The 25,143-nt window shown below is 40.7% G+C and overlaps 1 protein-coding gene across 5 annotated transcripts in view; it reads left to right on the forward strand.

Moving 5' to 3' along the window:
- The window catches only part of RNF111 (ring finger protein 111), a 49,986-nt gene that overhangs the window by 9,756 nt on the left and 15,087 nt on the right, over positions 1-25,143 (forward strand). For all 5 annotated transcript variants that reach the window (XM_081887626.1, XM_081887627.1, XM_081887623.1 and 2 more), the window contains exons 2-4: positions 5,434-6,339; positions 10,779-10,905; positions 24,768-24,931. In XM_081887626.1, the coding sequence (XP_081743752.1) occupies positions 5,434-6,339; positions 10,779-10,905; positions 24,768-24,931 (1,197 nt within the window). The remainder of the gene's footprint in view (positions 1-5,433; positions 6,340-10,778; positions 10,906-24,767; positions 24,932-25,143) is intronic.

Consider the following 25,143-nt stretch of genomic DNA (forward strand, 5'->3'; position numbering starts at 1 on the left):
AGGGTGTGGTGACTCTGTTTTTCAGTGCTTCTGAGGTTTAGGTCCTCAGAATTTGCTAGGGCCAGGTCATAAAAGTGCTACTTGCACATCTGCCCATGATTGTGGTGTTCTTAGTTCTGCCTACTCGTTGTGTTGCTTTGATGTCTAGTACAGTGGTCTCCTGCAAACCTAGCAGTTCAAAAGCACGTCAAAGTGCAAGTAGATAGATAGGTACTGCTCCGGCAGGAAGGTAAATGGGGCTGCTCTGCCTCGCCAGAAGCAGCTTAGTCATGCTGGCCACATGACCCGGAAGCTGTACACCGGCTCCCTCGGCCAATAAAGCGAAATGAGCGTCGCAACCCCAGAGTCATCCACGACTGGACCTAATGGTCAGGAGTCCCTTTACCTTTTTACAGTGGTAAGGGTGGTAGACTAGGACTTGAAATATCAGTGTTTGAATCCCCATTCAGTCATGATGCTTACTGGGTGATTTTGACCTGGCCAATCACCGTCTTTCATCTCAAGGCTACCTCACAGGGTTGTTGTGAGGGTAAAATGTGGAGTGGGAGAGCCATATACAATGATGCCTTTACCTCATTTGTGGAAAGATGGATAATAAATTATAAATGATGCAATAATAAGTAATTTTTACATCCCTGCTGCTTAAACATTTATGGTGATGATGTATTTAATATTTGTATTTTTTTAAGTATTGCAGTTTTGTGAGCCACCTTAGAAATAATCTGTTGACAAGGTAGAAATGTACAAAATAAAACATAGCAACACCAAGGTTGTTTGTGATTCTCCCACTGTTTGTTGACAAAGAAAGTAAGAAGTCACCCTATGTAGGAGTTTGTCCCTCAGCACAGCGGTGCCGCATGCAGAGCCTACAGGCGCCCAAGCCACCATGTCACTCCCAGGAGAGACTTGTGGCTCGGGTGTGGTAAGTGCCGCCCAGTGCCCCCCACCCCCAGCTATTCTTCTGCCTCTGCCTTTCCCTAGTTCCTTTAGTGCTGCTCTTTCTCAAAATGCTTCTCCTTCCTTGCTTGTCTGTAAACAGCCAGGATCATACAGTTTTCCTGGTTGTGTCAAGCAGTGCAATAACCACAGCCATCCCTGCCAGTTTTCTGCATGTTAGGGGAACGTGGAGCATTGTCTTGCTGATAAGCATGCTTCTAAACATGGGCCTCCTAGAACTGTGTTTGCTTGGAGGCCAGTTTCAATTGTGTCGTTAGTTAATACACAGTTCTCTGCACTCCCTCTTTAGTTTTCGAATGTGAAAATGCTTGGCCATAAAGAAGCTGTTCACATAGCTTTATTGAGCCATTTATGTGAAAGGAAATGTACATGGAGCTACATCTGTACTTTCACCCCCTCTTTTTTTTTTTTTACAGCCAAGACAAATACACCAGATCCCTCAGGACAGCCTTCTGCAACCTGGTGCCCTTCAGATATTTTGAACTGCAACTCCCATCAGGCAGGGTTCAAAATTAGTCAGGTGCCAGGCGTATTTTGCGCCTGGCAATCAGCCTTTTCAACTGGATGGAGCTGTCCAGGAAATACCCTTGGTGCATAGCATCTGCACCTGCTTGGCTGCGTCTTTTACTACCCCGTCCAGCACTTGATTTGCCCAGCAGCAAAAGATGTGTCCTTTTTTTTTTGCTGTTGGGTGAATCAGGTGTTTGGTGGGGTAGAGTGGCAGCAAAAGATACCCTGCAGACCCCAATTCACCTGGCAGCATTTTTTTTTTTAAATCTATATTTTGCTTTGAGGCTGCCTGGACTGGTAACAGGGCAGCAACACACACACCTAGACATTTTGTTTTGGCGCCACAACCTAGGTCCCAGGAGCCACATAGCTCTTAGCATTCCTATCCCAGTTTCTAACACTTGCCATCAGGCCTAACCAGTAGAGCCCCACGAAGCCCAGGAGAGCACCAGGTTGGCGAAGGCTTCCTTGTCGTATAGCTGTAAGAAGAGAATATTTATCACAGGAGGGGGGTTTTTTTAGTTGTAGGGAAACTTTTGTTCAAGCTGACAAAATCCCAACAAGGGCATAAGAAATGAAGGTAACTTGTTAACATATTCAGAACCTAATTGCTTAGTGAATTAGAGTTTGCTAGCCCTCCCAGTTTTCACAGCAGTTGCAATGTGCAAATTTGCTACTTCTTGCTCTCCAGTTCTCTCTGCTGTTGCCCAGGTTCTGAGAGGCTATTAAACTATCAGCTACTAATTGGAAAAGTGATGAGCAACAGCAGAAGCATTCGTTATCTTGAGAGCAAGGGTGTTTAAAGCACAGCATCCTAGACAGACCCTGCATAGCTTCTTGACCTCAGCTGGTTCCCTTCTTGATGACAGTACAGAATGGTTAAGTCAGAATTCTCAGGTTCTGAGCATTCAAAATAGGTAAAAATAAATAGCAAGCTTCCAGGCCACATGATTATTGCTAAAACTTGGAAATGTGTGTACAAATACTATTAAATGGCAAAGCAGTGAAGTGTGCACCTGTGTTTTTCATAACAGGGTGAGAGGGAGGTGAGCACTTGATAACAAACCGCAGCTCTCTTAAATCTCCATCCCTCTCCCTGCATATATTTTGTTTTCAAACAAGCAAGTCCAAATTCTCTCCAAAAATTCGCACAACTTAGTTGTGCTCTGTGGGTCATTGTTTCCTGTGGTTGCAGTTCCACAGATTATCTGCACTCGGTTGAGAAAGTAGTCCTGGTATCCTTTAAAGCTCATCAGACGCTAGTCCTTGTCTGCAAGAGTTTAAAACTATGTGAAAGGGAATACTGCTGCTTTCCTAACAAATAACATTTTAATATAGCTTGGATTTTATTATTTTGCCTTTCTAATCATTAATATCTTCCAACGTGAGTTAAATTCTTGTTAAACTTTTTCTGGTCCAGTCATCTCCCTGGGTGTGTCTTCTGCTTCATTTTATTTGAGACACGGCAATTTGTGGGTTGTTGCAAGCAGTGTTAGAAAGTGGGTTAGAAAAGCTATTGGCCACATGGCTCCTGGAACCTAGGTTGCAGGCGCAAAAACACAATGGCTAGTTGCCATTTTTTGTTCAGTTTGATTTTTGTACTGCTTTCTGAACACACTCAAAGGCTGTTAAGTTACACCCACACCTCTTGCTGGAGCTACACTACTGGGTTAAAGAAATAACCCCCACCACATTGCAGTTCTTCATAAATTGCAGTCATTCAATTGTACCAGCTTCACACACACACACACACACGTCTGACATTGCAAGGGGATTGACCTTTTGTGTCCCTTCCAACTATGATTCTATGACTAGCTAGATTTCTTCAAACTGCAATGAAAGCTAGGATTAGAGAAGTCCAGTTTTATACTTGAGATTTTATAAAATAAATATGAAAACTGGTATTATATCGAATACATGAAAGCCTTTCCTGCAACCCACATTCATATGTTTATTTTGTTATTTTTACACTGGGAAGGCAAACAGGTAGGAAGATGATAAGTATCGTCTAAGGCAATCCCAGTATAAACAATGCATCTTAAAATATGAACTATTTATACTAAAAAGCTTCACACTACATCTTAGGGTGCTCAGGATCAGCTGTCGTCATTTCATTTTCTGTGAGAAATTTCACAATGAAATAGTGATTTCCAGTGCTTCATTCAGAAGCTCCTTCTTTGGAAAATGACATGGGATTTTAAAAAAGCCACCACACCCAATTGTCCTCTTATAATTATTACATCTTGGAGCCTTCAGGAAATGTCACAAAATGAAACTGTGTAGGTAAACCAATGATATATCTATTGAGACGCATTGTGTAGAATGTTGGTATATTTTTTTTTTACAGATAATTTTTTTAATGTACTTTAAAAAAAATTATTTTAAAATAAAGAGAAATGCAAGCATCTTTTTTGGACTTCGTTCATGCCCAGAATTATGCATCGAGAAACCAAAGATTACAATGGCATAGAAAATTACGGACCTGGAAATTAATTACAGTATTTAAAAACCAAAACTACATCTTCCACACCATTTTCTTGAGAAAGAAAACAACTAGCTGCAAGATATTTGGTGTACTAACTCTCATTCTCACAGAATGTGGTGATCTCATTTACAATAACACAGCAATTACCGATAAATGCTAAATGAACTATGATACTATATATATAGGATAAGAGAACATTCTAGTTCCTGGGCACCATCCAGCTAAAGTTAAGTACTTTTTGGTTGTGCTGTTTTCAATGGGCAAGAGTCAAGGACATGCTTAGGGCTGTAATCCTTATCACAGGATTTCTTGAGAGTAAATTCTATTTAATAAACTGGAAATTACTTCAGAGAAAATATGTACTGAAAACATGTACTGAATCAGGCTGAAATGCTCCCATTGAAATCAGTGAGATTTACGTATCGATTCCCCACCATAAAGCCCCCTTTGCCAAGCCACTAACAAACAGTGAATAATTATATCAAAATTCTTGAAAGAGAGACACAATCCTAACCATTTCTACACAGAAATAGTTCCTACTGAATTCAAAAGGGCGTAAAGGTAAAGGGACCCCTGACCATTAGGTCCAGTCGTGGCCGACTCTGGGGTTGCGGCACTCATCTCATTTTATTGGCCGAGGGAGCCGGTGTACAGCTTCTGGGTCATGTGGCCAGCATGACTAAGCCGCCTCTGGCGAACCAGAGCAGTGCACAAAAATGCCATTTACCTACCCGCTGGAGTGGTACCTATTTATCTACTTGCACTTTGACGTGCTTTCAAACTGCTAGGTTGGCAGGAGCAGGGACTGAGAAATGGGAGTTCACCCCATTGCGGGAAGACCTTCTGATTGGCAAGTTCTAGGCTCTGTGGTTTAACCCACACAGGCAAATCTGATTGCAACCTAATTTGTTACTTTTGAGCAGTATCTCTCAAGTAGTACCAATCCATCCCTCTCCTGTTCATCAGAAACCTAAAGCAAAGCTGAAACCTGTATTAAAAACAGGCAAAGGCTTAAAAACAGGCTGCTCTGGTGGGGGAGGTGGGGCTGAAAAAGTAGCTGCTACAGCCTTCCAAATGGCATTGTTTCTGGGATGGTGAAAGAGGAGCTTACTTGTTTACTTATGCAAAAGGCCTGATGAGGAGTAACAAGGGAATGCCAGAAGCTCAATAACTGCTAACAGCTTTTCAGCTTTTGTGAGTGGTGGAGATTTCAAGTTGCATTTCCTGCAACCAGAAATCTCCACTTGGTTGCTAGGGGGCGCTGCTGGCGCCCCAGTTAGTTTCAAAAGCTTGTGAAGTATAGAGTTTTAAAACACAGCATGACTCCCTGTGATGGCAGATGCCAAACACTGGATTTCCACAGACTTTCCTGCAAATTACGAAGGGGGAAGAAATGAATTATTTAGTTATTGGGAAGTTCTTCTGACAGCTGGTGTTTGCATTGTTCATTATTCTAATATTTCTGTTTTTATTTTTGTCAGGCCCTCCCTGCCGTTTTCCCATGTCTCAATGGACTCCTAAATGTAATACAGTCTATACCCTCGAAGCGGATATGAAGAGTGACGTTTCTTCTGGTGCACCAAAGAGCCAGGAGAGCCTGAAAGGGATCCTTTTGAACCCTCCTCAGCCCATTGAGGCAGCCAAAAGTTTCCCTGAAGAAGTTGAGATGATTGCCAACAAAGTCGGGGATGAATTCTCTCACCTTTGTGGTGACTCTCAGAAGCAGAAAGACCTCAATGGAAATCGCCCGGAGCAAGAAACCATAGTCATGCGCAAGAAACGTAAAAACCAGCAGGCTGGTCCTTCCTATGCTCAGAACTGTGGCGGAAAAGAGAACCCCCGGATTTTAGGGTTAAGGCAGCACCTCGATCCGCAAAGCGAAGACAATGACTCCTCTTTTAGTGACTGTGTCTCTTCCCCTTCATCTAGTTTGCATTTTGGAGACTCTGACACGGTAACGTCTGAGGAGGAGGACAAGGAGGCGGCCCCCGTGAGGCATGCTCGGCCGGTGCTGAATGCTTCAAGCAGAACTCATGGTACTCGGCCCCAAAAGTGGCCCCGGACAGAGACAGAGTCTGTTCCAGGGCTCTTGATGAAAAGGCCCTGTTTCCATAGCAGCAGTACTCTGAGGAGGCTCCCTTATAGGAAGCGGTTTGTGAAAACTAGCTCCTCCCAGCGGACACAAAACCAAAAAGAGCGGATTTTAATGCAGCGGAAGAAAAGGGAGGTATTGGCTCGGCGGAAGTATGCTCTGCTGCCCAGCTCCAGCAGTTCTAGTGAGAATGACATCAGTAGTGATTCCTCTTCCAGCTCATCCACTGAAGGAGAGGAGGATATCTTTGTGTCGACTGGCGATAACCACCCAAACAGTACTGCTGTTCCTTCAGGTAAAACCACCTTGCTGTCAAATAACTGTGTTATCCTGCTCCTCTTCATAGAGTTTTTCAAGTAGTTTATCTGCAGCTCTGGTCGCTTAGCTGGAGGGCCCATAGCTAAGACATAGTGCATGCACTTTGTGAGTGGAGAATTCTCACTTCAGGCTGCAGGGATTTCAGCTAAAGGCTCTCAGGGCTGCAGGGCAAGAGACTTCGGAGAGCCACTGCTGGTCAGGGAGGCAATGTTGGCCAGATGGACCAGAACTCTGATTCAGTAGAAGGTGGTTCATATGTTTCTATGTGGGATCCAACCATCCATTTATTGGGGTGCTGGGATTTTGGAGATGATTGAAGAGGAGGCTGCAGCCCAGATTCTTGAGTTCTTTTTCCACGGCTGGGCAAAGTGACTCAGTCTTGGGAGGGAAGAGACTTTGCCTGATTTCAGCCAAAGGCTTCTATGAGAAGGGAGTGCGAGTTGGTGTGCCAAATTTTACCCAAAGTGGCCTGCCAACTACACCAGTCAACCTCCCATTACACACACCCATCTCAGAAGGGTGAGCATTGGCCTGGGTCCAGTTCATTTCCCTTAATCTATAGGGTCTTCAAACAGTTATGTACCTCTTGCAGAACATCTCTTGCATGTACCATGAATTAGGTGTGAGAGATCCTGGATTGTATCTGGCCATGCAGAAGCACAGGCAAAGAGACACGCTTTTAATAGTCTTGTTTCAAACTTCTGATAGCCCTAGAAGTGTCACATAGTCAGCATAGACAGAATGTCACAGGGTTGCAAGAAGCCAAAAGAACATAATCTCCTGTGTCCATCCCTGATCTCCAGTATAATCAGAACCACAATGGCCTGGTTCACACAACACACTAAGCCTATGCAGTATTGTTTCTAAAAATTCAGCATAGGTTACTCTTGAGACTGCCCACTTTCTACTAGCCTTTGCTGTACTATAGTCTGTAGAAACATTCCATGAATGAGTGTAAAATGAGCCCATGATGTATGGATGTAATGCACCAATTTTCCATTAACTTTGTTTAGGGACACATGTGGCACTGTGGTCTATAAGAAAGAGTAAAATTCTTACATGTTCAGAACAAATATTGTGTAGCACCTGTAACAGTACCAGTTCACCTGTGGTTTTGAAAGTGTGTGAACACTGCCTGCAAAAGACTCCTGGGTTGATGGGGTGGAGGTTCTGCCCCTTCCATAACAAGTTGCTCCATGAGTTGTTGTGTTCTACCTGCACACACCTGTTGCCTTTGTTAAGGTGTCTCTCTTTGCCTCTTGCTTACAAAGATATGAAACGGCTCACATGACTAAAACAAAAGTTGATGCATGTATCCAGTGAGCCCATGTGTTTTTGATATTTCTCATCTTTGGGTGGACAGTCATTGTAAATATGCTTTTTCATATCAGCAGGAAGATCCCATGGAGGTTTTCTGTAAAATCTGAATAATAGGATATGAATTCAATGCACACACCAAAGAATTCATAGTACCTTAGATCTCTTTGTATTGTACCTACATTTTTGTGGAATAGAGTCCATTCATCAGATGCACAAAGGTTTACTTTCATTTGACAGGTACATGCAGTGCTTTTTTCCCTGGGGGTACCCAAGGGTATACAGTACCAGTGCCTCCCCACCCCAAGGTTAAAAGTGTGGCACTTACTGTAACAACTCACGGTGAGTACCAGCACATTTTTTTTCTAATTAAAAAAGCATTGGGTACGTGTATATACATCTCTGCTCCTGTATATAGCTGTCCACTGAAGATAACTCTTGATGCACCTGATGAAATGGACTCTAGTCCATTAAAACTTCATTTTAACAGTAGATCTGTTAGTCTTTAACATGCAAGAAGTTGTTACTATGAAACAGAGACATGAAAACTGTATGAATCAGCAATTGGGATGCAGACATTAACTCTCCCACTCATAGCTGGTGTTCCCTCTTTCAAAACTCACATTGGTAACCCATCCACAAGGGACCACAAATGACCAAACTCTTTCATGGGAGTAATTTCTGTACAGTATAGGGTTTTCAGCCAGTCTTGGCTTAAGAGCACAAAGAGAGACTGCTAGATCAGACTTTTGACTCCATTGGCGTTGAAAGTGTCCACCTCCCTCCCCGGTCCCCTGCAACTATTCAAATATTTTTTGTTGTTGCTGGTCTTAATGTTTTTAGCAGTGTGATCCTCAAATTCTTTTTCAGCATCCTATATTGTCTGCTTGCATTTATTTTTCCAACGTTTGTGTTCCTTTTTGTTTGCCTCGTTTGGACAAGACTTCCATTTTCTAAAGGAAGCCCTCATGTCTCTAATAGTTTCTTTGCTTGTTAAGGACACTAGCATCCTCTAGGCTTTGGTGGTGCCTTTTTTATCTGTTTTTCTTTTCTTTCTTTTTTAATTTTTAAAATGCTTTTCTTAGGTTATTATACCAACACCAACACAGATGTCACTCACAAGACAAACTTACAAAAAGATATAACTACACACACACAACAAATAATGCACATACATCCCTATTTCAGTTCTTATTCATTTGTATTTGACTTCCTTCCCCCTCAACGCAGCTCCGTTTCTATACTTAATAAACTGTTTCTTTCTCAATTCCACCTCTGTTTTTCCTCTACATCTTATATTTTTACACACACACACACACACACACACACGTGTGTGTGTGTGTGTGTGTGTGTGTGTGTGTACCTTTCTTTATCTGGTGTATGTTCCAGCTGAGCTTCTCATGTTGTGATTCTAAACAACTCCCAATCTTTTTTGGAGAGTTTGATCCTCTTGAGTTTGCTGAAAAGGAAGCTGAAAAGCAGTTACCTCTTTTGAAGTCAAATGTGATTGTTTTGTTTTTGTTTGGAAATTGTTCCATTTACATATATATTGAATTGGATAGCACTATAGCCACAGTTTCCAGTCAGTTCAATAACATTTGTATCTAACACCTCTACATTGCTTAAGATTAAATCCAGAGTTCCTGCTGCCCCTCCGGTTGGTTCCATGATTGTTGTTCTAGAGGGCAGGCATTTAGGAATGGTGCTTTTTTGTCATGACTGCAACACACTTGCACTCAGTCTATGTGAGGGTAGTTAAAGGCACCTTACTATAGCGTTTCATCTTTTGGATGCCTCAGCGTAAGAAGAGTTCTCTGATCAGTTCAGAGGCATAGGCTGGCATATTGTTTCCTCTGGGACCCAACCAAATGGCCTAACGGGAAGCCCAATGTTTCTTTGTGACAGATATTGGTATGGTGTGTCTGATCCTGGAGGTAATACACCGTCCTCATGACTAGCAGCCACTGAAATTGTCTGATCCCCTTTAAAGCTACATCTTGAGATAGCAAATTCCATAGCTTAACTATGTGTTGTGTGTATTGCTGACCATTCATTTGCACTGTATGGCTTCTCTCTTTGTACATGCAGAAATTAGACAGTCGTAGGACCTGACTTCACTTGTAAGACAAAGCTTTATTTTACGTGTTCAGTGACTCTTGAGTTTAAACTGAAATACGACACAATCCAGGAAAGTCTGTAAAAGCCTCCTGTGTTGGGGCATGCTTAGGAATTAGAAGTGTTTTTCAGGGCATGCTTGGTCACAGCTTTGAAAATAAAATACAGTTTCCGAGGTTACAAATTCATTCTCAATTATCTGCTTTCCATTGAAACTGTATGGCAGGGAATGTGCAGCCATTCAGATATTTCTAGACTTCCAACTACTGACCATTGACCATGATGTTAATGACCACTGACCATGCTACCAGCTTTTGCCTTCACTGTCAGAGGCATAATGCCTCCAAATACCACTTGCTGGAAATTGCAGGTCAACAAGATGCTGTTGTGCTCCTGCTCTTGCTCATTTGGCTCATCTGGTTGGCTACTGTGAGTACAGGAAGCTGTACTAGATGTGCCTTTGGCTTGGTCAAGCAGGGATCATCTTATCTTCTTATGTCTGGATCCAGTGAGAAAGTCCAGCATCATCTGAAGGGCTGCAGATTCCCTGTGTATGAAGGCACATGAGGCAAGCACTTTGCTGACACTGAGTCAGTTGGTGCCTGGATGAGAGGTTGTGCTCCAATCTCCCATGTGTCTTTCCTTGAACTTCACAGAAAAGCGGGATATAAATTAAACAATGCTGAGTTACTCTGATCTGAGAACAACAATTTGGTAGCTCTAATCTGCTCCTGACCCATCAAATAGCTCCTGGTCTATTTTGGGCCAAAGCTGCTTCCAGGCACCACTGAAAGTGGCTGCAGTCTTATTAAAACTAAATGTAACTGGCGCAGAAGAGGTGTATTATTACTTTTTGTAAGTTACATCTTCTGCAACACTTACTGATTGCCTCCATTTTGCACCATATATAGTTAATACCTTGTGGAATTCAAATCTAATGCAACTTATTTCAGTCTTCTGTTTCCTTTGCGTTCTGCCTTTCAGGGAGTATTGATGAAGATGTGGTGGTGATCGAAGCATCCTCCACCCCCCAAGTCACTGCCAATGAAGAAATCAATGTTACCTCAACAGACAGTGAAGTAGAGATTGTAACAGTTGGAGAAAGTTACCGGTAAGGCCAATGTTCTTTTCTTTTGGAATACGATAATAACTTTGTGAATAAGGGTTGGACTTTATTGAACAGCTGTTCCTTAAAGTCAGGGTTCATGATAAGTGGGTGCGGAGTGCATTTTTCAACTAAGAATTCCCTGAATGAGATCGCGTCCTGATGCATAGTTCTAGTATTCGGCTGCTGAACCATTCAAATGGTGCAACTGACCACTGAGAGCACAGGAGGAAAAATGCCTCCTAGCCAATAGCACAACAGAAACACAACTAGGGATCTCACAACCCTTTGCATTTGAAAAGAGCATTCTAATCAACACATTAGTGATCTGACTTTGTTGCTGCTGGGAGGGACTGGAAGGTGACTCGGGACTGTCACCTTCTCCCCACACAGGTAAGCTGGTGCTGCTATCAGTGGAGGACACAGGACAGTGGCAACAAGTCAGAGTACTCAAAAGTCTTGGTTATAAAGCTTTTTTCAAATGCAAAGGGATGTGGGAGCCATCCAGGATAAACATAACTTAGATGGCTCCCTGCCCTTCCCACATAGTAGCAGGAGTCTCCTCTCGGCCAGGCAGGTTAGAGTTTAATGTTTGAAGTCTCTTCAAAACAGTACGAGGTCTAATGAATGTCTGGAGAGTTAGTCGGTTATTTCTTTTCAGGGCAAATCATGTTGATAAATGTGGAGTGTGATCAAGAGACAAAATTACTACACGTTAGTTTCTTTATATAATTTGGTATGAACATTGAGTCCTTCTGTTTTAGATTAAGTAATAGCACACACAGTATGTTCACCTTTAAAAAAATTCCTGCCCAAAGTATATGTGTACTTCCATAGGCTTGGTATTTTGCTTTTGAAATAATTCAGAGATTTATAACTGTGGCTTTCTACTTTGGGTGCTATATTTTTTGTTGAAATGATTAGAAGGAGAATATTTTTTACAATGCACTTAATTCGAACTTCAAAATATAACCAAGTTACTACATAAGCTCCCTTTTATGTTTCTTTTTGTATTAAGAGCTGTGTATTATATATGACGTAATGAGAAAGAAAGCTTATGTTTTCAATGGGGGAAATATTATTACTGATGATGAGCTTCAGAATTCCTGTGTTCATTGTAAGTTAGGGCTTTTTCACATGTTCATTTCTCCCTAATTTATACCAATTTATATAAAACATTATTAACTGCTGATCTTAGAATGCTAAGACATCACAGTTGATTTAAAAAACACATTACATTTTTGCTGCTACTGGATATTTTTTGTTTATTTTAAATAAAAAGATAAAAGTTTAAAACAATCCCCTTTCTTAATTGGCCTGACTTCAACCCCTAGCTACAACTCCAACATGTTTTCTCTGGGCTACATATGCACCCGCCTTTTTAAAAACCACACTTTTGTTTTCTGTATTCAGCACTTTAAAGAAGCCATAGACAGCAATGCTCAAGTATGCTAATACTCAAACAAATTAAAAATAGAAACAACCCAACACATTTTAAAAGGGCATTGGATGTCAATCAGCCTAAGGCCTGGTTAAAGAGGAACCATTTTTTGCCTGGCACCTAAAGGTGAAGGTTCCAGGTGAACTTCCCCTGGCAGGCTGTCTTTGTTGGTTGGAAATTGGTTTCAGGAACCAATTTCCTATAGAGAAATTGGTGGATAGACTGTTTGCAGTTGGAATTAGCAGAGCCTTCATTATGGGATTCCCCCGCCCTTGTGTTCTTGCCAGAAAGCTATGACGTTCACATAGTTGTATTAAAATTTTCTTCTAAACTGTCATTTATTTTATGTTATTAAACACGCCTGAATTAGTTTTTTGCCGAAATTTGGTTTTTAAAACAGAAAACCTATAGTGTTAGTAGAATATCTGTTTTTTTAAAAAAAGAAATAATTATTATATTTTCCCCCATGTAACATTTTCTTAAAGACTTAATGTAAAATGCTTTCTAAATGCATGCATTTTTCTCATGGGGTGAATTGGTCTGTACAGAATTCCATATTGTGAAATAGAGATTTGTCTAATGAAAATTAATGGATAAGGAAAGTTTTCTAGGTGATTGCAAATGTTGATCTCAGTTTGCCAGGAATTCAGAAGAATTCTTCACATGTAGAATCTCATTCCCATTTGCCTTGGTGTAAACCCTTTTGAATTCATTCAGTAGGATCTATTTCTGTGTAGAAATGGCTAGGATTATGCTGTTGGACCTGTTCTTCCAAGAATTTTGATGTCATAGAAATATTTCGCAAAAATAAATGGAATGTGCTGTTGCACTGGGGGGGAAATAGCAACTAGCCATTCTGATTTTGTGCCTATAACCCAGATTCCAGAAGCCATTTGGCCCTAACTTTTCTATCCCAATTTCTAACACTGCTTAAGCTTCATTGTATTGATTTCTCTCACCCTCTTGTAGTTGGAACTTCGAAGTTAGCTATAGGCAGCCCCTGGTATGGGCCAGATCATTGCCATTTTTGTCATGAGTTAAATCTTCTGCCTAGCTGTGCTCTTTCCTTTTCACCATCTGATGGTACAGATATTCTCTAGTCCCTGTCCTTCTGCCTCTGCAACAGTTGGATGCTGATTCTAAATTTAGAACAAGAGAACCCTTCTCTTCAGATGTATGCATTTAATTACATACAGCACAGGTTTTCAACCTTTTTGAGTCCATTGCTCCCTTGACCAAATACATTCTTTCTGTGGCAGCCCCCCACCCTTTTTCAAACACCCTCCCTTGTGGAGGGTTCCCTCAGCCTCCTCTCCTCTCCCCTCTTCTTAAGAGTCTAGGTATTTATAATTGTCAAGAAAGGTTTTTAATCTGTTGGCCAGAGATTGGTCAACACTGAATAAAGAGATTGGTCTGTGTGACTCAAAATTGGATGGTCCCTGCGAGGCTTGGGAATAACTACTATTTTTGAATGTCTCCAGGAAGTCTGTTATCAGCTAAAATATCATTATAATATCATTGTTAATTACTTCCTTTATCTCCTCCTTTCCCATACATTTACTGTCCTCCTCCTTTAGTTATAGGTATCACTATAGTGCAGGGGTCAACAACCTTTTTCAGCTGTTGGCCAGTCCACCGTCCCTCAGCTCATGTGGGGGGCTGGACTATATTTTCTAAAAAATAAAAAAAAGAATGAATTATTGTGCCTCACAAATAGCCCAGAGATGCATTTTAAATAAAAGGATACATTATACTCATGTCAAAACACACTGATTCCTGGACTGTCTGTGGCCTGGTTTGAGAAGGCGATTGGGCCGGATCTGGCCCACGGTCCTTAGGTTGCCTACCCCTGCTGTAGTGTCTAAAAATTTCTTAATTTCTTCTAGAGAGAGGTGGAGGTGTACAGAAAGGAGAAAAACTCTGCACATATTAATTTTGTACTATAAACCCTTTCTCCTGTCTTTATTTTTATACCTGTAGTTATTGCTTTGTTTCTCTTTTTGCAACTTGGCAGGAAAAATAGTAATAATATTTTTGTTTTAAATACAATAATTGTACCATTGTTTTATCTATTTCTTCTAGTTATTTTTGCTTAATTTGTAATAGTTAGTAAACTTGTTTTGAAGTTCTTGTCCTATGCTTTTGTTCTAGGGAAGAGACTTCCTGTTCCAATTGCATCTTTTGTTTCCTGTAGATTTTATTCAGTCCTGATTTTTCTTGAAACATGCTCCTCTAAACACTGCCTTTATTGTTTCCCACAGCAATCCTTCTATTATTTTTCTTAGTTTTTGTTCCAATGATGCATTAAGTTTTTATTTTACCATTTGATTGGTTACAAGGACAGGACTAAAAGACCAAATACAGGTCACATTTTGTGACAGAATTAATAGGAAGTGTGCGCTCACTCGAGTGTGTTCTGTTATGCTAATTTAACCAATATGAGCTGTCTGCACTTCCTTTAAAAAGGAGGCAGAGTTTGAAATTAGCCAGGTGCCAGGCGCATTTTGCACTAAGCCTATTGGCTACTTGTGACCAAGTGAAGTTGCCTGGGCCCAAGGATGGTGCTTGACATCTCCACCATCTGGAGGTGCATGTCTGGGGATCATTGGATCTGGACTGGATAATTCAATCATTTGTATTTTAACTGCACAATCAGAATGGATTTCAGGAACCAAAATGCTTTTTCTGTGCAGCCTGAGAAGGAGCGATGAACAACATTATAGTTAATTGTTGTAGCTTGTCTTTACTGTCCTGCTCTCAGCTGTGAAGAATATTCTTATGATATCAATGGCCCATGTCACCATTAAGAAAAAGAGGTAGGAATAAGTCTATATATATGTGGACTGTCCTCAATCTTAACCTAGCTCAGGGTTGTCATCTGAACTAGCCAGATGTTTAACAATCAATCACAGTCAGTCCTTCATTTGAAAAATTAAGACTTTAGAGCCATGTTGCCCTAAAATGGCAACTAGACATTCTGTTTTGGCAACTGTAACCTTGGTTTAAGGAGCCATTTGGCACCTAGCTTTTATATCTGAGATTCTGACACTGGGCAGAGGTTAGTCTAAAGTCTAAAGATTGTGAGCTATGAACAGGGGAGACAAACATGCGAGTTGTAGCCACTGGATTCCACTCACTCCATATATCCCATAGACCCCACTCTTACAATGTTCTCAACAATTTCAGTTGTCCCTTGCCCTTTTTAAACTCCACTGTTGTTTTGCATTGCTTTTTCCATGCAGAATCAGTTAGGTCTTTATGTGAAAGGCTACTTGCACTCCAATTTAAATCTTCCTCCAATTATTGAATCATAAGAAGAAAAATTCATTGAGGCATGACACAGGTTTTTGTAAAAATGGCATTTGGCCAGTATTCAGCACATAAACTGAATCCAGATTTACCTAACATGTCCCAGTGAGGGTTCCTTCTATAACAATAGATCTACCATTTGGATCTCTTAGTACTTTAATGACCTGAAAATTAAGTTGAGAATGAACTAAGATCACAACTTGTCTTCTTTTATTTGACCCTATTGCTATGAATCATCCTACCCAAGATTGATTAAATAAGGCGTTTTTCTGATACACATGTATTTTCTGTAAACAAACTATATTTGGTTACCTATTATAAAGATATTTTGCCAGTTGAACATGTTTTATTGGATCTCCCATCCCTTTTAAATTCAAGGTAATCATAGTTATACTTCCACTCTTATTTGATGCCATCTTGCTTTCTTATTTGTATATACACCCTCCCTTCCCCACAACTAAAAAACAATTCAACATTCAACTTAAAACAGTAAAATACAACTCTGTATGTGTCCTCTATAGACACTAGAGGGCACTCCTGCACCATTGGGGTATAGAACATACCATAAAGTACACATGATGAGTACATTTTAAATATTAGCTTAGATCTTAACTTCAAGGGGTACATGTGCTATAATTACTACTTTGTCTAGCCAATTGTATGGCTTCATCTTGAATAAATTATTTTTAACACCTCAGAGAAGGGTCTTAATTGGTCATTTTCTAGTTGCTTGAGAGTAGAGAAGTCTGGCCTGCTTTTCCTTGTGCTATCTTTGTGCTACAAGATCAACTATAGGTAGACTCCACTGGGTTCTCTTCTCCTGGGTCAGTGCCTTCTTGTTGCAAAAAGCTTAGCAATTCAGAGAGTCATTCCAACTCCAGAAGTTGCAAAAGCTCTGCTACTTCCCATAGGTTTGCAGCCAAAAAAACTGAATTTCCTCTGTTGAATATTAGAAAGTGAATGCTCAGTGATAATCTGATTCCCACTTCTGATAATCTAGATCAGGGGTTGTCAACCTGGTCCCTACTGTCCACTAGTGGGCGTTTCAGGATTCTAGGTGGGTGGTAGGGGGTTCCTCTTTCCATTGAGCACTGGTGGGCGGTAAAGAAATTTTACCATCAAGAAAGATGCATTAGTGGGCAGTAGGTATAAAAAGGTTGACTACCCCTGATCTAGATGTTACTAGGTGAAATTCTCTCCTTTTTTCAAGGTGTCCTGAGATAGATCCTGGAGAACCATAATTGGTTGATTTTCAAAAGTTATATTTTCCACATTCCTAAGCGTTCTCCATATCTTTTTTCCTAAAATCTATGTAAATATATTATATATAATAATGTCTCTTGGAGGGGCTGAAACACATGGACGAGTTGATAGGGCTCCATGGGCTCACCCAATATCCTCTGGAGATAGTTCCAAGGCAGGTATTAGCAATTTAAACCACTATCTTGTCACTTTCTGCCCCTTCTACAAAGCCCCTGTAAAGTTAACCCTTTAAGTCTGTTTTGAAAATCCTCCAGCTTTGATTTTATATCCATATTCTCGTGAGCAGTTTTCAAAGCTTTTCTTCATGTTGTCCCCTCTCAGCACTGCATTGGTACCCTTTTCTGCCGCAGCTTCTGCCGTCTTAACTGGTTCGGGCGCCATGTTCTCTCTTTGCTGGCTCATTGCCCTGGCTTCTTCTTGGTGTTCCCCTGGCATGAGAAAGTTAATTATACCCCCTTATTTTTATCTCAGCATATTTCTTGAATTGGGGTAAAAGTTTTCAAGTTTTCCCAGTTAGTTGGCTGTTTTGAAAAGAAATTATGTACTTGACGGTAGGAACTCGTGAGTTTTGCAGCCATCTTGATTACTGGCTGACCACTCCCCCCAACTGACTTCTTCTAACGGATCTACCTAATAATAATAATAATAATAATAATAATAATAATAATAATAATTAATAATAATTTTATTATTTATACCCCGCCCAGCCATTAACTGCCTCTTCCTTGAGACACCCCTTTTCTTTCCAACCAGGGTATCTTCCCAACTAGTAAGATTTGCGTGGAGTCGGCGGTGCTCAACAGGCCACTACTCTTGTTCAGTGGGATGAGATGCAATGCCCAATAACTTGACAAATCAGATTTGACCAGTTTTCGTTCCCTCATGTACCTTCTCCCAGAGTCACTGCTATTTTGAGTCAATGCAGTGTTAAACAGCCAGCCGCCCTTGTATACCTTGTATATGAAAGTGAGAACCATTTATATACTGTACAGATTTCGCTTTACGTTCAGTAGTGTGAATGCTGTTACGCATTCTGTTAAAGCAAGGCTTTGCCTTAGAAATAGAATTTGGGAGGCTCAAAAGTGGAAATTACAGGAGATCCCAACGGTAATGGAATGGCAGGATAATTTTTTTGAGTATACAGAATTAGCTAAAATGACTTATAAAATTCGAGACCAAAAAGGGACAAAGTTTGAAGAAGAGTGGGTTGCATACATAAGAATGAACTGTAGAGGTTTAAAAACTAGCAGGGTTAACATAAATCCTGTGATGTTTATAGAAGGTGAATAAGAATATGCAAGAGAAGATATATGTTAAGAAAACTGAAGCAGGGAAGGAAGTCAGGGCGTGAATATACGCAGTGTAAATAAGATGACATAAAATGATGACTGTACAGTGGTGCCCCACAAGACGAATGCCTCGCAAGGCGAAAAACCCGCTAGACGAAAGGGTTTTCCGTTTTGGAGGCGCTTCGCAAAACAAATTACCCTATGGGGTTGCTTCGCAAGACGAAAAAATTTTTGCATCCCCCCGCGGGTTTTTTCCGTTTTTTTTCGCCCTTTTCTTAAGCCGCTAAGCTGCTTATCAGCTGTTCCGCTGATAAGCCGCTTAACAGCTGATCACTGGAAGCCGCTTGACAGCTGTAGCGCTAATCCGCTAAGCTGTCAATGGGCTTGCTTCGCTAGACGAAAAAACCGCTAGACGAAGAGAATCGCGGAACGGATTCTTTTCGTCTAGCGAGGCACCACTGTAAGATTGTTTTATTTTTGTTTCTGAAAAACATAATAAAAACATTTTTTTAAAAAAAGAATTTGGGAGGGGGGACTGTTTCTCCACAGAGAACCAGCTGCTTTGCAAGGCCCAAAGTTTAATTCCTGACATCTCTAGATAAGGCTGGAAAGGACTCCTATCTGACGCCGCCAGTCAGTTTAAATCCCACTGAGCAAGGTGGGCCAGTGGCCTAAAATGGTTTATAGCAGCTGCTTATGTCAGCTACCTTTAAACTAGAACATTGCTTTCTACTGGCGAAGCAGAAGAAGTTTGTCCTTTCAGTTATTTACCTCAATATTTTGTTAATTTTGGCTGCTACTTCTCCGGGTCTTGAGTTTCTCTGGCTGCCATCCTGGGTTCAAAATGGAGCTTTACTAAACAAGGCAGTGCATGACTTCAGGCTGAAAACACAATTTATTCGCTCTATGGTTACTCTCAAATATATTTACAGCTACCTCATAATATATCTGCCTCAACACAGGCAACCAGTTACCACACAATCCATTTAATAGGATTACTTCATAGCTTTCCAGTCTGGGTCCTTCCTGTGCCTCAGGCCTATGAAAAGTTGGTCCTGCCATTGTATAGGAATGTAAAGTAAGTCAACAAATGTGAGTTTACTTTTAATACATGGTTCCTTTTTCCTTTTCTCTCTCATTTTACTCTAGGCCTCACCATCTTCCTTGCTCCTGCTTCATTAAACCATATATTATTATTTTATTTGTGCTGCACATGAAAGCCTCTTTCCATCTAACGGCAGGAATAATCTGTAGTTGTACTAGGGAGAGATATGCAGATAGTTCTCAAGTTGTCAATTATTTTGGTCTTTCATCTTGCAGCAGTGCTTTAAAGTGTCATCCTGGATGAAACTCTGCGGATAGATGCCGTGATGCCTTGATCAAAGATAAATGAATAAACCTTCTGAATTCAGTCTCCTCAGCAAATGAGAAGAGACCCAAGCAAAGTCTCCTCCCTTTTCAGACTCTCAAAATGTATGGATCCCTCACCCAGTAGAACTGATGGGAGCTTTGCCGTTAGTTCTAACAATACGTACATTAAAAAAAACAAATCCCAATCCCTTCCTAGTCTAAAATTATTCTGCCACCCTAAGCCCCTTCCCTCAGCATGCAGAGATTCCTGATCACAGCTGATAATATCCAGCTTATTGCCTGTCTAAATCATGGGATCACGTTTGTTATTAAAGATTATTTTAGCTGGAGTTTTCACCCCAGTTTTATGCCCAGTACGAGTATCACTCATTTGTCCATGGATTCATCAAGGAGTCCGATTTCCTACTGGTTCAGTCAGTTGGAATCAGTTTTAAAGTAGGAGAGAGAAATCAAAAGGAACTTGCATGAGGCCATGGTCAGCCTAGGCCAGAGCTTTTCAAACTGTGTGTCACAACACCAGGGTGGATAAAAATCAATGATTTCTATTTTATTTTTAATTTAAATCGGATTTTAAAAAAATTAAATCAGATTTTTTTTATTTAAATCAGATTTTTAAAATAAAATGCTTTTGGAGGAAAAATCTTTCTAAAGATAGTTTTATATTTAAGTTACATTATAGTCCAAAGGCTATTCATCAGGAAATAAGGATTTGTTTTAAGATTTTCATGTGTGCTAAAACTCAGTCTAAGTTTATTTTTGTTAAAACCGTTTAACCACATCAGTTAACAAACATGGATACATATGCTATAATGTTATTGTTTCAGTTAAATAAATTGTTATTAAGGAAGTGATTATTTTTCTCCTTCCAATAAAAGTGCAGCAGAAAAGTTGTCCAAATATAAACAGTTAACTTATTAAACCTCACCATAATTTCATAGTTATCTGTCTATGTATTTCTGATAGTTTAACCAAATCAGTAATTTTTGATATAACTGTGAAAACTACTCTGAGAATTTATTATTCCAAAAATGAAACCTTCATCTGGTTGTCAAGATTATACCAGCAAGAATGAGTCTTTCTGTGGAAAAATGATTTAAATCAAGTCTTACTGACTAGTGATTTAAATTGTGATTTAAATTGATTTGATTTAAATCAAATCCACCCTGCATGACACATTAGTGTGTCGGCTGCAGTGTGTGTCACGTGAACGCTCCCCACGCTCCTCCCAGGGCCGGAAAGGGGTTAGTTTAACCTTCGGTTTGCTAGTTAAACTGAATTACTGTGTCGCAAAACAACGCATGTCTAAAAAGTGTGTCACAAACATGAAAAGTTTGGAAAGCTCTGACCTAGGCATTGAATGAACTAAAGACTTGAAAATGCTGAAACAGCAACTTTAATGTGTACCTGGTTACTTTATTGACATTGTTGTAAAATACTGATATACAGTCATGGGAAAAAGAAAGTACACCCTCTTTGAATTCTGTGGTTTTGCATATCAGGACATAATAACAACCACCTGTTCCTTAGCAGGTCTTAAAATTAGGTAAATACAACCTCAGATGAACAACAACACATTACATATTACACCGTCATGATGTATTTAACAAAAAGAAAGCCAAAATGGAGAAGCCATGTGTGAAAAATTAAGTACACCCTTACTGCTTTCCTAGCAATTAAGGGACTAAGTAGCAGAGAGGTGCTGCTAAGCAAATGCCCTTGCTTAATTTGATCATGTACAAGTGTGTCCACTTCTATAAGAGCTGAAATTTTAGCAGTTTGCTGGTTTGGAGCATTCAGGTATGTTTTAACACAATTCCAAGGAGGAAAAATGACACAATGCTCTTAGAGAAGCAATTGTTGCTGCCCCTGAAACTGGGAAGCATTATAAGGCTATCTCCAACCAATTTTAAGTCCATCATTTTACAGTAAGAAGGGTTATTCAAAAGTGGAAAACATTCAAGACAGTTGCCAATCTTCGCAGGAGTGGACGTCCCAGCAAATTCACCCCAAGGGCAGACCGTGCAATGCTCAGAGAAATTGCAAAAAAACCAAAAGAGACATCTCAGGCTCTACAGGCCTCAGTTAGCATGTTAAATGTTAATGTTCATGACAGTGCAATTAGAAAAAGACTGAACAAGTATGGTTTGTTTGGAAGGGTTGCCAAGGAGAAAACCTCTTCTCTCTAAGAAGAACATGGCAGCATGACTTCGGTTTGCAAAGTTGCATCTGAACAGACCACCAGACTTCTGGAACAGTGTCCTTTTGACAGATGAGTGGAGATGTTTGACCATAATGCACAGCACCATGTTTGGCAAAAACCCTACACAGCATGTCAGCACAAACACCTCATACCAACTGTCAAGAACGGTGGTGGAGGGGTGATGATTTGGGCTTGTTTTGCAGCCACAGTACCTGGAAACCTTGCAGTCATTGAGTCGACCATGAACTCCTCAGTATACCAAAGTATTCTAGAGTAAAATGTGAGGCATCTGCCCAACAATTGAAGCTTGGGCAAAATTGGGTCATAAAACAAGACAATGATCCCAAACACACCAGCAAAAATACAACAGAATGGCTGAAAAAGAGAAGAATCGAGGTGTTGCAATGGCCTAGTCAAATGGCCAGGTTCAACCTAATTGAAATGCTGCGGCGGGACCTTAAAAGTGCTGTGCCAGTAAACCTCAATGAACTGAAGCAATAACGTAAAGAAGAGTGGGACAGAATTCCTCCACAACGATGTGAGAGACTAAAAGTCATACAGAAAATGTTTACTTCAAGTTATTGCTGCTAAAGGTGGTTCTACAAGCTAGTGAATCATAAGGTGTACTTAGTTTTTCACACATGCCTTCTCCATTTTTGCTTCATTTCTGTTAAATAAATCATGACACGGTGTAATATGTGCTGTTCATTTGAGGTTGTATTTACCTAATTTAAAACCTGCTAAAGAACAAGTGAATGTTATTATGTCCTCATATGTTAAAAAAAAACAAAATTCAAAGAGGGTGTCTTCTTTTCCCCATGACTGTATACAGTGGTACCTCGGGTTAAGAACTTAATTCGTTCTGGAGGTCTGTTCTTAACCTGAAACTGTTCTTAACCTGAGGTACCACTTTAGCTAATGGGGCCTCCTGCTGCCGCCACATGATTTCTGTTCTCATCCTGAAGCAAAGTTCTTAACCCGAGGTACTATTTCTGGGATAGCGAAGTCTGTAACCTGAAGTACCACTGTACTTGGGATCTTTTGCAGAATGCTCTAATTTTAATTCAAAAAGTAAAGGTAGCTTATGTTGGCCTCTAAGAAAAGTTGCAAATACGTAATAGGGCAATACCTTTATTAGGCCAATAAAAATGTCACAAAATAGTGTGTACGCTTTGGAATTTTCTAGCACACACCATCAGGCTAGATAGTGAGGAGAGAGGGGGGGAAGGTATTTTGACTGTTGTTAAAGCCATGCAGTCTATGCCTTGTCAGAGTTATTTTGGTTTCCTGAACTTTGGCTTCTTAATTTTCCTAATACAGATTTTTTAATTTTAATTCTGTGTTGGCAAAACTCTTGATCCAATCAAGGATGCAGTTATGAATACTCAATTTAACAGTCTAACATTACTGTTAAAATGGGTACCTATAATTTGATCTTTGATTGGATGAAGGGTAGTGAAGATGCTCTGGCAAACTTGAGATTCATGCTTTTTCTGAATAGGCTATGTAGTAAAGTGTTTGAGTATTCAGTTTTGTTACAGTGGCTTCCTATTTTTGTGTAATGAGGTTAAAATAGCATTCATATATATCAAAGGATATATAAACATAATAAAAGTATGAATTTAGATTTGAGGCTCTTGTGTATAATGACACTACACTTGCTCATTAGATCTGTACATTAGTGATGTAGAAGGTAGCATTTGTGCCATTTTTTACTCTTATTGTAATGTGCATTCACACCTGCAGTTGAACAGTTAAGCTAGGTCCAGTCTAAGCCTTGTCCTTTTGAATCTCTCCCACTCTGTATTTCAATACTCTCCAAAGCTACACTGCAGTAGAAAATCTGTTTACATATTCTTGGGGCAATGAGACTGGATTGTGACAGGTCATCATAGTCAGTATGTGGTGGACCACCCTATACCTACCTGGGGCTAAAAATTTGCAAAGACAGCCCATGTGCTATTGCATGGTACGTTCTTAAGAGAATGCAAACTCAAGATAAGTTGACACTGACTAGTTAGTGCCACTATCGTTCAGAGTCTTGTGGACACAGAAAACTGCCTTAGCTTTCTATTCAGACCGTTGATCCACAGGGCTCGTGCCAGACATTTTGGCTCCTGAGGCGAACCACGAAATGGTGAGCACACAAACACCACGCCAGGGCCAAGAGATTGCTGTGGCAGGGGGTGGGTTGTGGAGTGCAGGCAGATCCATCCTCCAAGGAGTGCACCTCAACCACACAGTAAACCGTGTGCCCCTGGGAGGCCAGATCTGCTGACCCTGTGGATCCTGCCACCTGAGGCAGTTGTCTCACCATGCATCCTGGGTCAGCTGGCCCTGGCTGAGCTATCTAGCTAAGAATTGTCTCCACACTAAAGCGGTCACATGTAATGAGAAGCCGGGCTTTCTTTTTTATTATTATTAAGTTTTTTTTATTGTTATTGTTATTGTATTAATTTCAAACTTCAAATTTGTTACACATTTCTCTTGAGGAGCCAGACTTTCTAATGTGAACAAGTAGCATGTAGGTGTACATTGCCTAATCACTCTGGTTTCACTGCTCCCCGGCACGAGTGGGATAAACAAACCAGGGTGTCCTGACTTCCCATTATGTCCAAGCCAGGGTTTGTGACTTGTTGTGGAGCAGTAAACCATGACCTCTGCTTCAGGTGTAACAGGTAGCCAAGGCTGTACACAAACCACTCATTAAGTTTGGCTTCAAACAAGAGTCTCCTCCGCCTGCCCCTGCCCCCAGACCTACCTGGGGATGCCAGGGATTGAACCTTGGACCCTAAATAGAGCACATGTTACTGAAGGTGGCCCACAATTGATCTGGAAAACAAAATACCACTTAAAACAAAACTCAGTTTTGAATTGAATTATCTGAAGCTGTTGGTGGTACAGATTGGAGAAGTGATCCTCTTACCAGACCTGTCATGGTAAAAAAGAGAACCTTTGTTTTGAGTTTTCAGGCATTTGTACTTTATGCTTCCAGGTCTCGATCGTCACTTGGGCATTCTCGATCCCACTGGGGCCACAGTTCAAACTCGCATGCTTCACGGCCACAGGAGCAGCGGAACCGTAGTAGAATCTCCACAGTCATTCAGCCCCTGAGACAGAATGCAGCAGAAGTAGTGGACCTCACAGTGGATGAGGATGGTAGGTTGCAGCAGTGACAGAGCCTTGACCCTCCCATCAGTGAGAAGCCGATTAGTGTTCTGAAAAGAAACAAGATGTGTTAGCTGGCCATTGAAACTCTTGACTTTTGGATTGCCATGTTAAAAGCTGCCTGCATCACATAAGGGAGTGCAGACATGATACTTTGTGGTCTGGCCAGGCTCAGGGCTGCCTTTCATGATGTTTCAGACATG

The sequence above is a fragment of the Podarcis melisellensis genome, assembly GCF_964234715.1.
Source record: "Podarcis melisellensis genome assembly, chromosome: 14".
Taxonomy (NCBI): domain Eukaryota; kingdom Metazoa; phylum Chordata; class Lepidosauria; order Squamata; family Lacertidae; genus Podarcis; species Podarcis melisellensis.